The sequence below is a fragment of the Pseudomassariella vexata genome (assembly GCF_002105095.1).
Source record: "Pseudomassariella vexata strain CBS 129021 chromosome Unknown BCR38scaffold_14, whole genome shotgun sequence".
Classification (NCBI taxonomy): Eukaryota; Fungi; Ascomycota; class Sordariomycetes; order Amphisphaeriales; family Pseudomassariaceae; genus Pseudomassariella; species Pseudomassariella vexata.
In genome coordinates, this window is record NW_024467969.1 from 667224 (window position 1) to 679234 (window position 12011).

The following is a 12011-nucleotide window of genomic DNA, read 5'->3' on the forward strand; positions in this document are numbered from 1 at the left end:
ATACCAAGCACTATAACCCTCAAGAGACGCGCACCAACAGGGAATTTGCTGCAGGAATAGGTGCTAAATTTGTAAGAAATTCATTTGCTGAGGTGTAATGTCAGTGAATTGACTTATCTCATGATAGGAGTGAACTTTTATGCGAAGGAATGAGATGTGCCCGTTGTGGCCTTGTTAGTGCGGACCTTCCAGTTGGGCCACTCATCCAATCAAAATAGTCTCAACAGTTATATATATATATATAAAAGGCACGTAGAAACGCTCAGGTGCGTGTGCTTAAGGATTCTATACTTTCGCCTCCTTTCCCTGGCCGTTTATGGCCGAATATCTCAGTTGAAAATCTAAGAGAAACATCAGTCGCTTCTAATATTAGTTGTGACAGGCTGTGCCTGATATGGGATCCGGAGCTGCAAGGACCGTGCGTCCGGATCCACCAAAGGAACCATCGAGGGCACACAAAACATAGTCCGTGTTCCCGGGACAACTCGCATATTTTACTTTCCTCCTCAGTTAGATAATTAACAGTATTTGGCCATGTTGAGCTGTATAGTTTCGCAGTGAGCCCGTCACATTAGTTCATGTCGATATTATCGTCGAAGGACTCAAAATCGACAGCTACAAGATGGAGGACCTCTTAGTTTACGAGACGCTCAGGACTTACAGTCTCAACGGGATATTGAACAGCAGCTACAGGATGATATACGTGTAAGTCGTCGTCGTACGAGACCGGCCGAACCACGCCGACGGCGCTGTAGGATCTGCGGAGAGCCCGGACATAATGCTCGTACTTGTGAGAATGATAAAGATACGTACGAGGAAGAGGATTCCGATTAGTTTGAATTATTATTTTTTAGTTTAGTTAAGTTATTGAAGTTATTCATACGGTGCCAAGAAAAAGTGGCCAACTTGCTTGTGGGGTACGTTACTCCGTTAATCGCACGGATGTCCCTTGTTTTGTCGAGAAGACTCTTCACTACCTTAAACCTAAAGCTATTCAAAACGCCTCTGCCATGTCTCCTAGCTTGCTTTCTATCCCATGATGATCATCCCAAGTCCATCTCTGCTCAAATTTCTTATCCTCAAACCGTTCCATACCAGCTCCATTCCAGCTCCATTCGGAATAAGGTCAATAACAACAGAAGGACGCTGGAATGAGATTTAAAAGATAAGGCGGTCAACTAGATGCTGATGAGACTGCGAAATCTTGAGCATGTTTAGGATTTTTCAGGAAACCCGGCGAATGGTTACTGCCAAATTCGTGTCGTTTTATTTTTCCATTCCAGTGACAGTTGCATATGAGTTGGTATATCGCCCTAGTCCAGCATTGGCCGATTCCAAAATCTTGCATGAAACGCAGCAGCCATATATTCAGACTAAACCAGGACTTGCATTTCTAAGCAGGCTGTCGCATGATCCTGGAATAAGCACAACACTGCCTCTGAAGTTTTGCGAGTCGTGGAAATCCACATGCCAAGCAGAGGGCGGCACAACCAAAGAGAATAACGCAGAAGCACCGTCCCTCCATTAGCATATGTTTGTTATCTGGTGATACCTTGGAGACCTAAGATGAGCAATGTTACGAGCCACATTAGTACATATCTTTCTCCCTAAGGTCTACTCTTTTACTACATCTGTACGAGTGGGGAACGAGTCCGAGACTTCGCGGCAGTAAAGGAGCACGATGAGTGAAAAGCCTCACACTAGGAGACTCATGTAAGGAGACTGGCATGTATCTTCGAGAGATACTCTCAAAATGTGTGGGTCCGAACCTTAAGTCAGCACCTATAACTCATACCTCTGAACGTAATCAGACCACTTAACCACTTACGAGGGCACGAGTAACCGACTCACCTCATTTTCTGACTGACGCATCATCCTGTATCTATGCCTGAGATCCATGCAAATAGTTTCATCGGTCATCGTCCATGAGTCCCAAAACCAGTCAGAAGACACTTTGTCTTCTTTCACACTACTCCCTACATCTGCTCTTCAAAGTAAGTACCAAGTTTGTCACAAATACATACACTACGGCTACCTTGACCGCTCCCACCACCACCACAAGCAGCTTGATTAGTTAGCATAACAGAAAAAACAGCGGTAGCCCCGTTGAAAGCACCGTTATTCCCCAACCGCTCGTTCTCCATTCCCAGCTGCAACACCGCCAGTATCAAATCGACACTAGAAGCCATCGCCGCAAACGGAGTAAATTCAGCGTCAAAAGAAGAGGCGTAGTCGTGGCAATCATCGTAGTCGATTCCCTGCAAAAACTCGGCGGAGTCATTTTGTTTACAATCTAGATAACAGTAAATCCAATCAATGTGCCCAAGCCGCAGCTCTCAGCACACGTCGATAATGTTGAGGCGGGTCGGATTGGCACTCCCCTTGGTAGATGTTGAGCCACCTAGTTTCGGAGTACCTTGAGGACTTCTGACCGCAAAGGTAGCTGCACGCAGTGTCTCCTCCTGCTGAAAGATGGAGTGAGTGTTATTGGTTGAAGGCATGGGAAAGACTGGTTCGAAGGGCTTGCCGTTGGCTGGGTTAGATGTTGTTGAGCTGCCGACTGGGGCACGGAAGAAGCCGTTGTCTGTTTTGCCCATCATAATCAATCATGGGACAACACGAGCAATGCAATGAGTCGTATATTCCCCATTGGAAATAGGCATCCAGTTGTCACCTGAAGAGTCAGGGCTAAATAAAGCAATGGCAGTTTTGACATGGTACCAGCCATGAGCAACATGCGCCGTTGTGGCAATCCAGTTAACATTTGAGGCATATATAGCTCAAGAGATTCACAGATACAGAGTAAGAACACTTGAGGTAACGGGCCCGGAAAAACAGCGAGGCTTCCGGAGACAGTTTCGTCAATTTATGAGTCCATGATACTCATCTGTGTCCTCCCATCACCATTATCAGCGTCCTTCGGGCTCCTCGAGTCCTGAATAACCAAGTTCGTGTTGGCCCGGCTCAATAAAATTACTGTTTTGACTATAATGAAATCAAGAGCTATTAAGAACCTCAAAACCAGAATGCTCAAGAGACGTTGCTTTTGCCTCAATTATCCTGCGTTGCACAGACAAGGTGGGTTCTTCTCCCTAACAGCGGTCCAGGATCAGGGTGAATTCTGCATGCTTGTGTTTTACAGAGCGAAATCAACGGTTTTACGATGAGGAAGGTGGTGCCGTTGTCAATACGTGGCATGCTAAGGCCATGACAACGCTCGCCTGACGAGCTGATGAGCTGGTATGTTCCCAATTTCATAACTGTTACGTTATGCTCGAGACGCCAAGCGCCATTCTGCAAATAGCGGTCTCTTGACCGCTCGCATAGTAGCATTTACCAGCGTCTGCTGGCACCTGGTTTCCTCGTATTTTGCGGGGCCCCATTCTTTTTCGACGTCATAGAAGCTGAATCGTAAGCTTAACTGCAGCCAGTCACGCCCCCGTATCTGGGAAGCTCGTATCAAACTATCGAAACGTCAGGGGCAATCTATTTTCATCCTTCCCGACGCATCGGACGATGTCAAATTGACTATGCGCCCCTCTTGAAGCGGCAATCCAGGGGCCGATCCCGGCACTAACGGCATTTCCATTGCGGAGCCGGATGGGCCGATCCCAACCTCACTTCACATGATGCTCGACACGATCGACGTTTGGCCAGCATGAATACGGGCCAACAGGTCCAACAGTTGAGAACCTCGAGGAGTATAAAGGTCCTGCTTGCTGATCGCATTCAGACAAACTTCTATCCTCAGCACATCACAAACTCCAGACCAGTAACTTCATTACCATTTAACAACCTTCACCCACCACCAAAACAAACTCCTCACCCCAAACCATCAAAATGAAGTTCTCCGCCGTCGCCCTCTTCGCCGCCGCCGCCTCGGCCACCGCCATCTTCAAGGTGTCCGACTTCACTGCTGCCTGCATCGCCCACTCGGCCCAATGCAGCTACGAATTCAACCTCGCCTCCACCAGCACTGGTGAGACCACCGGCGTGTCCTGCAGCGCCCAGGTTACCAGCGACGGCTCCCTTCCCGCCGTCACCGATGGTACCTGCAAGGAGTCTTCGCGCACCTGGACCGTCACCAAGAACGACGACGGCAGCCTCGTCCTCACGGCCTCGCAGCAGGCCACCCCCAGCTCCTCCTCCACCGGCAGCCACACCATCGCCGCCTCGGAGCTCGAGTTCCAGCAGACTGGTGCTAGCACCCAGCAGGTCTACACCGGTGCCGCTGCTTTCGTCCTTACCTCTTAAGCACATTGCCCGCGCCAACTGGAGTCGCTGATTTCACTTCTTCTCGCAAAAGTTAACCCGGGGGGGTGATGGTTGGAGATGGTCTTGAAGGACACCAAAAATACATAGATGTCGCTTATGTACATACATAATCATCACAATCTGATTGCGCAACCAAAATAATCTTCTTCCTTGTGAAAGTCGACTCAAATTTGTGTTTGTTGATGTAACCTCGTAATTACGCACTGTAACTCCTGGCTGGGTGGGCTGGTTTCGCTGGCCCACATTGCGTCCCCCAAGGCTTAATTCTTGAAGTGATATAGGCTAGCAATAGCTATATCACCAGGTCTGTGTAATAGAATTCGTAAGAAACACTTCAATGAATGCTGTAAACTATGCGTCCGTTCTCGAATCAGCATACAACCCCCCTGTCCGAGGAATCTACTTGCACCAACTGTTGAGTATGGTAGATATTTAGCGAATATTACTGCGATACTTCACGTAGCTGTGAAATTCACTATTTTTCTAGTGAATTTCTTGATAGGTGGCCATTCAATCCTAGCGTTTTGCTAGTGTATAACTCCCCTGTTACGAACCGTTGGTTCTAACCTGGCCAAAACCAACCCGACAGGCCCTACAATAGGCCATGACGGAACCCCGCAGGAACAAAGCCCCATAAGGACGGAAAGGAACAACTAGGCCCCCGACTAAAGGAAAAGGCAGAGTGATTAACTCATCTCATATATTCCTAAAAGACGTCGTTCTTCGCAATCAAAATGGTGTCAGGATGAGAAAAATGGTGCGTGAGGTATTAGTAATACCATTTGTGGTTCACGTTTTTAATCTCGTTTATTATACTGCCTTAAAGAAGCCTATGGCTCATGAAGGCAGTGAAGTGTCCCTTTTTGAAGTAAGGAAGACAGGGGAGTCCTCCCTAGCCCCCGTCACCTATTCCCCTGATGTCCGGCCTGGCCCCACTACAATATGGGGTGTGAATTGTTGTATTGGGAAAGGATGGCCAGGTCAGCTATTCTGGCCTGGCAGAGCTCTTTTATAGCTCTTATCTTATCTTATCTATCTTATCTATCGCTATAGGGTAACCCCCCATGGGGTCACGTATCACTTTGGCTCTAACTTCTCTCTTTCTTAAACTCTTTCTTAAAGAAAAAGAGATGTAGAGATAGGCAACTCTCTCAGAAGACTAGCTACACAAAATAGTCTATATACAAGTCCTAGACCTAATGATATATGCTATAAACCCCTTTCTTCTTTCTTTGGGCTGTTTTCGGGTGAATAAATCACGTTTACACACTAACAACATACATCAGCAGGCAAAAGGAAGTCCGTGATTTCGACAAAAACATCTCATTTGAACATTTTGGTTGTTGAAAGAGTAGCCTCATGACCGAGTTGGGCCAGGGACAAGACGAACCAACTACCAACAATTATCTAAATTAATTGAGGCTGTTACCGATTAACTGTATATGAAACGGGCGTTTGGCACACTCGTTGTTGGACGGTCAAGGATTTCGACCTGCGCATGCCTTTTGCCACCCCGAATCAGGGCGAAAATATTACACACTTCTGGTTGCATACATGGGGGTTTCTCGTTGCATGGTAGGGGTGCCATGTCATGGTATTCATCGGGACTCCAGAAACAAGTTTAAGGAATATGCAACGCGCCGCCTCCGTGGCATCAAAGACCCATGCAAGTTAGAGCCAAAGCAAACCGTGTTGATAGTACTGCCAACAAGTGGCTTTTGTTCATTTCTGGATAGTTCAGACACTGAAAAAATATCTTCAGAATGGTTAGTATGTGCACTGTTCAAAGCCAACGCTACCCCCAACATGTTGCGATATGCTACGGGCGTTCGGTCTCCATGGCCTGCCATGTGCACTCGCTTCTTTTCGTCCGTCGCATTGTAGCAGCATCTTGGCCACTGCGGTGCGTGCTTGAAGATTTGGAGCTCAAAAATAGATGGTGACACAATGCAAGGCTTCGTTGGCTTTATATTGCAGATAACCAATATCATATACATTAATATTATACTTGAGACATTCCAGGATCACCCGTGGATACAAATACAACTACCGCTGAGCACTCAACAAGCCACACTCATATCCATGAGATTTGGAATTTTAACTTGAAAGATTATAAATTATCAATTGTAACAGATTAGCAAGCCCTCGTCTGACCTGTGCTATTTCCAGAACTTCAAGGAGATTACGTACTCGACCGTCGTGGCCACAGACTTACAACAAAGGTATCGTGCGCCAAAGCAGCCAACGCCAACCAGAAATAAATATCCATTGGAAACGCCGTTATTAGAAGCACTAAAACAGGATTTAGTTGGTGGAGGAATGTAGGCTGCATAATCATCCAGGTCATCTGCCAGGATCGTGACATGATAACCACTAGGGCGCTAATGCAAGCAAACACTTACTTACTTCGACATCTATTTCCGGTGCTAGAACGAGGTGTTGGTTTGACGCCCACTTATTCATGACTACACATGGCTTGTTTTACTGGTCAGCACTTGGAATGGTGCGAAATCGAAAGTTATTTTTGGATGTTTCATTGTTACAGCCGCCGCCTATGTGCATGTTTATATATTAAGTAATTACAGCCATACGCTATAGCAGCCAGCAGACGTAAGCCCACATCCACTCTTATACGCATCCCGACGCCCTTCAACCGTTCTGCGCAGTCCTATGTCCGTCCTAGTACTCGAAATCATCATCAACGCTTGGCCCCTTATTCTTGGCCACGCTCTCCTGCTTGCGGTACATCTCCGCCACCTGTCGGCTGCTGGTTGCCTCATCAGGCTTCTTGTCATCTCTGATCTTGATGAATCGGGGGAATCTCAAACTGATACCTTTCTGGCCACTAGGATCCACACCCTCCTGGCAGCCGGCCTTGTAACGGGGGCTCAGAGTTAAATCGGCCGTCTTGACCTCCCAGACGTAACGAGGCTCGAACCATACGTCTGGCTGGTGCTGCCCGCCTGCTGAATGGGAGTAGAAAGGCTTGGGGCGGTCAATAACAGTCTCAGAGAGCACCGTGTGAAGTTCTTCAAGTACTTGCTCCGAAAAGCCTGTGCCAATGTTGCAGACGGTCTCATAGGTCTCGGTATTGGAATTATAGCATGCCAGCACGAAGGCACCGTAGACCGAAGTACGCTTGCCCTTGCCATAGTAGGCACCGAGAACCACAAGATCAAGGGAATCGCCGACTCCAGAAAGATAGTCCTTCTTGATCTGCATTCACTCATTAGCAATCGTGAGCTGATATTGGCGATGGGGACTGCTTACTTTGAGCCAATTGCGACTTCGTTTGCTGGGCTCATATCCACTCTCAGACCCATCCAACATCTTGACCATGAGACCTTCGCAGGATGCCTTGACACTTTCATCGAGGAAAACCTGGATCTCCTCGAGCTCTTGGCCGTCCATATGCGTAGCGAAGGTGAACTCACCCTCAACAGGAGTGAACGCCTTGTGCAGCAACTCGCGACGCTCTCGCAGCGACTTCTTCACGATAGCCTCGCCGTTGAAGAAGAGCAGATCGAAGGCAAAGACGCAGACCTTGACCTTGACGTCTTCAATCTTAACATCCTTCTTCTTCCTCGTCATGAGCTGTTGGAAGGGCAGCACCTTCTTCTCTTCCACATCCCAGGCCACCGTCTCGCAATCAAGGACGAAACTCTTCGTGTCGTCTTTGACCCAAGTGTGTAGTTTGGAAAGAATATCAGGATATTTCTTGGATAGATCTTCAGAGTTTCTCGAGAAGATTGATGCAACGCCCTTCGCTGCCTCCTTGGCCGCATCGGGTACACCATCGATGTACTTATTGGCGTGGTCCTTGGCCACATAGTGGATTTGCGCTCTCTCACCGTCGTACTTGTACTCGCAGGTGAAAGCCTGGTTCTCAAACCGGTCTAGGACCTCTGTAATAGCCTTGGTGGGCTTGGCAAGCATGGGCTTAAGTGGTACGCCAGGCTGGAGTTTGCAGCTCTCGTTCAGCTTCATGATGCCGTTCTTGAGCATAGCAGGAACGATGGCATCCCAGCTGGGAAGTTCACTGTCGAGTATTAGACTGGTAGTTCACGAGCGAACAAGGAACTTACCTGTAGACCGTCTTCAACATAGATTCAGCCTTCTCCATGTCTGTCGTATCAGGGACTTGGCCCTTCTTCTCTATCTCGTGAATGATCATGGCCTGAGCTATCGACACCAGAACCGTCTTCTCTGCAAGACCTAGCCGGAGTTTGCCCTCGAGGAAACGTACAATGAACTTGGCTTCGCTCGGTCCGCCCTTATCTTTATTAATGTCCGCCTTGCCAGCAGAATGGACGTCAGCCGAGGCGAGAAGCTTCTTAATGCCATCGACCTTTCGTCCTTGTGCGCCATTACCACTCACGGTAGCAATGTCCATCAAACCCTTGTGTACTCCCCTGACAGTGAGAGCCTTCGGCTTGAACATGGTACCTTGCTTGGATCTGCTCTTCACGGCGACGAGGCCCAGATCGCCAATCTCCTTCTGGTCTCCCTTGATGACTTGCAAACTGCGGCCGGTCGTCTCCCCAATAGCCTTCATTATGAGAGACTCGCCAATGCCTAGTTCAATGCCGGCATAGTCCGGTGCAAGCTTGTTGATCATGAGGAGAATTGTAGGGAGGAGGTCATCGGGAGTAAGACGCAGGATTTGGCGTAGGAAGAGAGAACAGTGCTCGGTGATTTCCAATCGCTTTGAAGTCATCTCAATAAGCGAGAAAGTCGTGCAGAGAGCAGCATACGGCACTTCTGCGCCCTGTTCCCAGTCTGGATAGGGGTCTTCCGCCTTGGCCTTGAGTTTGGTCTGGACCTTTTGTCGAACCTTTGCTGCGACTTCAGGTTTCTCGTCTTCTTCGTCTTCTACGTCCTCGACTTCCGACGCAGACTCCGATGCGGTTTCTTCTTTAACTTTTTTCTCGACTTTCTTTGTTTTGGGCTCCTTCTTGGTCTTTGCGCTGGAAACAGTCGATGTATTCTTCGGTGCCGCCTTCTTGCTGGCGCTCACCTCTTTGCTAGGTTGGATCGGCTCGGCGTCTGCCATGACCTCGTCATCATCTTCGTCCTCTTCAATTGTCCGGCGAACTCTTCGAGCTCGTTTCGATACGGGGGCCTCTTCTTCATCTTCATCAATATCAATAGGTTCAGCTTTCACAGGTGTCGGCTTTGGCTTGGCTTTTGAGGACACACCCGTGCGGGAACGCTTCTTGGTCTCTACGGGCTTTGCATTCTCCTCTGCATCGTCGACAATTTCTTTCGTTGGCTTGGTATCTACGAGCTCTGTATTCTCCTTTGCGTCGTCAACAATTTCTTTCGTTGGCTTGGCTTTCGGGGACAGGCCTGTGCGAGAGCGCTTCTTGGTCTCAGCGGGCTCTGCATTCTCCTTTCCATCGTTGACAGCTTCCCTCTTTGGCTTCGGAGAGTCCTTTTCATCCTTTTTATTGGCAGATGTGTCTTCCTCTGGCTCATCCTTGGGCTTCTTGGCGGCTTTCGTTGCGAACGACAACTTGGATTGCTGAGGGGCGGCCTTCGCACCATTCGGCTTGCCGAAGAACTTGCTGCAAGCATTATTAGAGTCGAAACGATGAAGTATCGAATTTTTGGATGACCCACCCTAAGGTGGTCTGCGAAGACTTTACATACCCCAACGTGGCCTGCTTGGGTGCCATGGTGACGGTGGTGAGCAGTCTGCGGGCTGTACTCGTGGCGACGAGGGCAAGGCAACGATGAGAAGCCACAGTGAGGAGTTGAGGAAGTTGGACTCGAGAAGAAGTTCAAGTCTGTTGAGCTGTCTGATCAACTGCGCCGCGGCTGCCTTGCATACAATGTATATGGGATTTCAAGTGGAACCTTGTCCAGGCAGAAGGTCGCGACTTTCCAATGTCTAGCCTAATAGGTGAGGTGCGACGCGCCGGGCCTAACCGCGTTAATGGGTCTAGTCCGTGACGCGAAATGATCGATGCGTATAATTCCAAATAAAGACTAGCTCATATCGAAGCTTTTATCGATAATGCAAGAAACCCATCATCCCGAGGTCCAGTAATGCAAATCAAAGTCGTTCCCAGGGTACATTTCGCATCCCCCGCCTTGCGTTTGCAAGAAACCGGATGAACTATTCGAGTTCTAACCTCACCACGATGCAATCACCATCATGATACCTCCTCGCAGGCTCCAGCGCCTGGTGCAGGTCGCTGCCTCACCCCAATGCTACAAAGCCTATCTCCCCTGCCGTCAATACAGCTCCAATGCCCTTGACTTCGAAACCCTCCGCACCTCGATGCTCTCCCGCCCCGAAAAGCTAACCTACGACATCCTATCTCCGACGCCCACACACCTCCTCAACATCTCGCTGTCCGACTTCCTTCCACCATCTTGCCACCCACCCATATTCAACCCCTCTTCCGCATTAAGCTCCGGCCTGTCTCCCTCCAAAGCCACCCCGCCACAACCCCTCCCCGAAGCCCACCACCTCGTCTACTTCCCGCCCCAACTCCCGGCCTCGGGCCTGACACCCGACGGCACGGACCCGTTCCATAGCCCCGGGGCGCCGTTCGATCGGCGGATGTGGGCGAGCGGGTCGATATCGTTCAACAAGCCACTTCTGGTCAATCGGCAGCAGGTGGTGTGCAGGGAGAGCTTGGGCGATGTGACGGTTAAGGGACGACCGGGGGAAGAGAAGATCTTTGTTGATGTGTGGAGGCGGTATGGGGAGGACGACGGCTTTGTTGCGGGCGAGGAGGCGATTACAGAGCGGAGGAGTTTGGTGTTCTTGAGGCGCCGAAGCGCGGAGGAGGCGAGAGAGGTTGCGAGGGAGGGAGTTAGGGATGGGAGGGTGGTCAAAGGTATGCTACTTCCCTTTCTCTCTTCTGCATTTACAACTGCCTGTACATTCTATAGGTATGCCTTTGCTAACAGCCGCACAGCCCCCCACAAACCAACCTTCAACCACACCCTCCTCCCGACCTCAACCCTCCTCTTCCACTACAGCGCCCTAACCTTCAACGCGCACCAAATCCATTTGAATCCGACGTACTGCCGCGAAGTCGAAGGCCATCGGAATCTGCTCTTCCACGGGCCTTTATCCCTGACCTTTATGGTCTCCGTCCTGCGGTCGCAGCTCGGCAAGGATGAAAGGGTTAAGAAGATCGATTATCGCAACCTGGCCCCACTGTACGCGGAGGAGCCATTGACGGTGTGTGTCCGACAGAATGGGAATGGTGAGGACATGGCGGATGGACATAAGAAGTGGGATGTTTGGGTGGAGGATAGTAGGGGGGGGTTGTGTGTTAAGGGGAGTGCGGTGAGTAACTCTGCGTAACCCTTGATGGTTCGCATAATACTAGATTGCATGTGTCAAGTAGGACGCGCGAGTGATGTCAATATGATGGTGAACTAGGCAGATCTCGATTGCAGTGTCACGAGAAGACAGGTTACACAGTTGTGATTTGTGTATATATTTGTGTAATGAGCAAGAGTTTTTCAGCTTAGCCAGCTTAGCAAAGAATTCTGCTATACCACCACAGGGTAGGTATTTTAGTTTCGTTCGTGAGTCTCGTTCCGTTCCTTGGTATTATACACCATCGCGAATATTGCGAAGCAGATTTCGTAAACCATGTGCCATCCGTCATCCTCGTCTCGCCACACCATGCCAACACCCCCAAAACGCTCGTAAGTTGTAATGTAAAAAGGGGGGAATTGATGGAACAAAGAAATAGAAGAATCGAAGA

At 49.3% G+C, this 12011-nt stretch overlaps 4 protein-coding genes across 4 annotated transcripts; 2 read left to right on the forward strand and 2 right to left on the reverse strand.

The window, feature by feature from the left end:
* Nucleotides 1-1976: 1976 nt before the first annotated feature.
* Nucleotides 1977-2597, reverse strand: BCR38DRAFT_412935 (uncharacterized protein; the record flags this gene model as incomplete). Its single annotated transcript, XM_040858762.1, has 3 exons — nucleotides 1977-1982; nucleotides 2025-2293; nucleotides 2417-2597. 3 exons carry the CDS (start codon nucleotides 2595-2597, stop codon nucleotides 1977-1979), a joined length of 456 nt encoding a protein of 151 aa, XP_040711926.1.
* A 1243-nt stretch (nucleotides 2598-3840) lies between these two features.
* BCR38DRAFT_351932 (uncharacterized protein) lies at nucleotides 3841-4254 on the forward strand (the record flags this gene model as incomplete). Its single annotated transcript, XM_040856677.1, has 1 exon — nucleotides 3841-4254. One exon carries the CDS (start codon nucleotides 3841-3843, stop codon nucleotides 4252-4254), a length of 414 nt encoding a protein of 137 aa, XP_040711927.1.
* Nucleotides 4255-6801: 2547 nt separating this feature from the next.
* On the reverse strand, nucleotides 6802-10166 carry BCR38DRAFT_376433 (uncharacterized protein). The gene is made up of 4 exons (XM_040857348.1): nucleotides 9898-10166; nucleotides 8361-9842; nucleotides 7546-8314; nucleotides 6802-7491 (listed from the first exon to the last, which is right to left on the reverse strand). Exons 1-4 carry the CDS (start codon nucleotides 9951-9953, stop codon nucleotides 6955-6957), a joined length of 2844 nt encoding a protein of 947 aa, XP_040711928.1. The 5' UTR covers nucleotides 9954-10166; the 3' UTR covers nucleotides 6802-6954.
* Nucleotides 10167-10435: 269 nt separating this feature from the next.
* On the forward strand, nucleotides 10436-11602 carry BCR38DRAFT_460541 (uncharacterized protein; the record flags this gene model as incomplete). The annotated part of the gene is made up of 2 exons (XM_040862426.1): nucleotides 10436-11126; nucleotides 11208-11602. 2 exons carry the CDS (start codon nucleotides 10436-10438, stop codon nucleotides 11600-11602), a joined length of 1086 nt encoding a protein of 361 aa, XP_040711929.1.
* Between the last annotated feature and the right edge of the window lie 409 nt (nucleotides 11603-12011).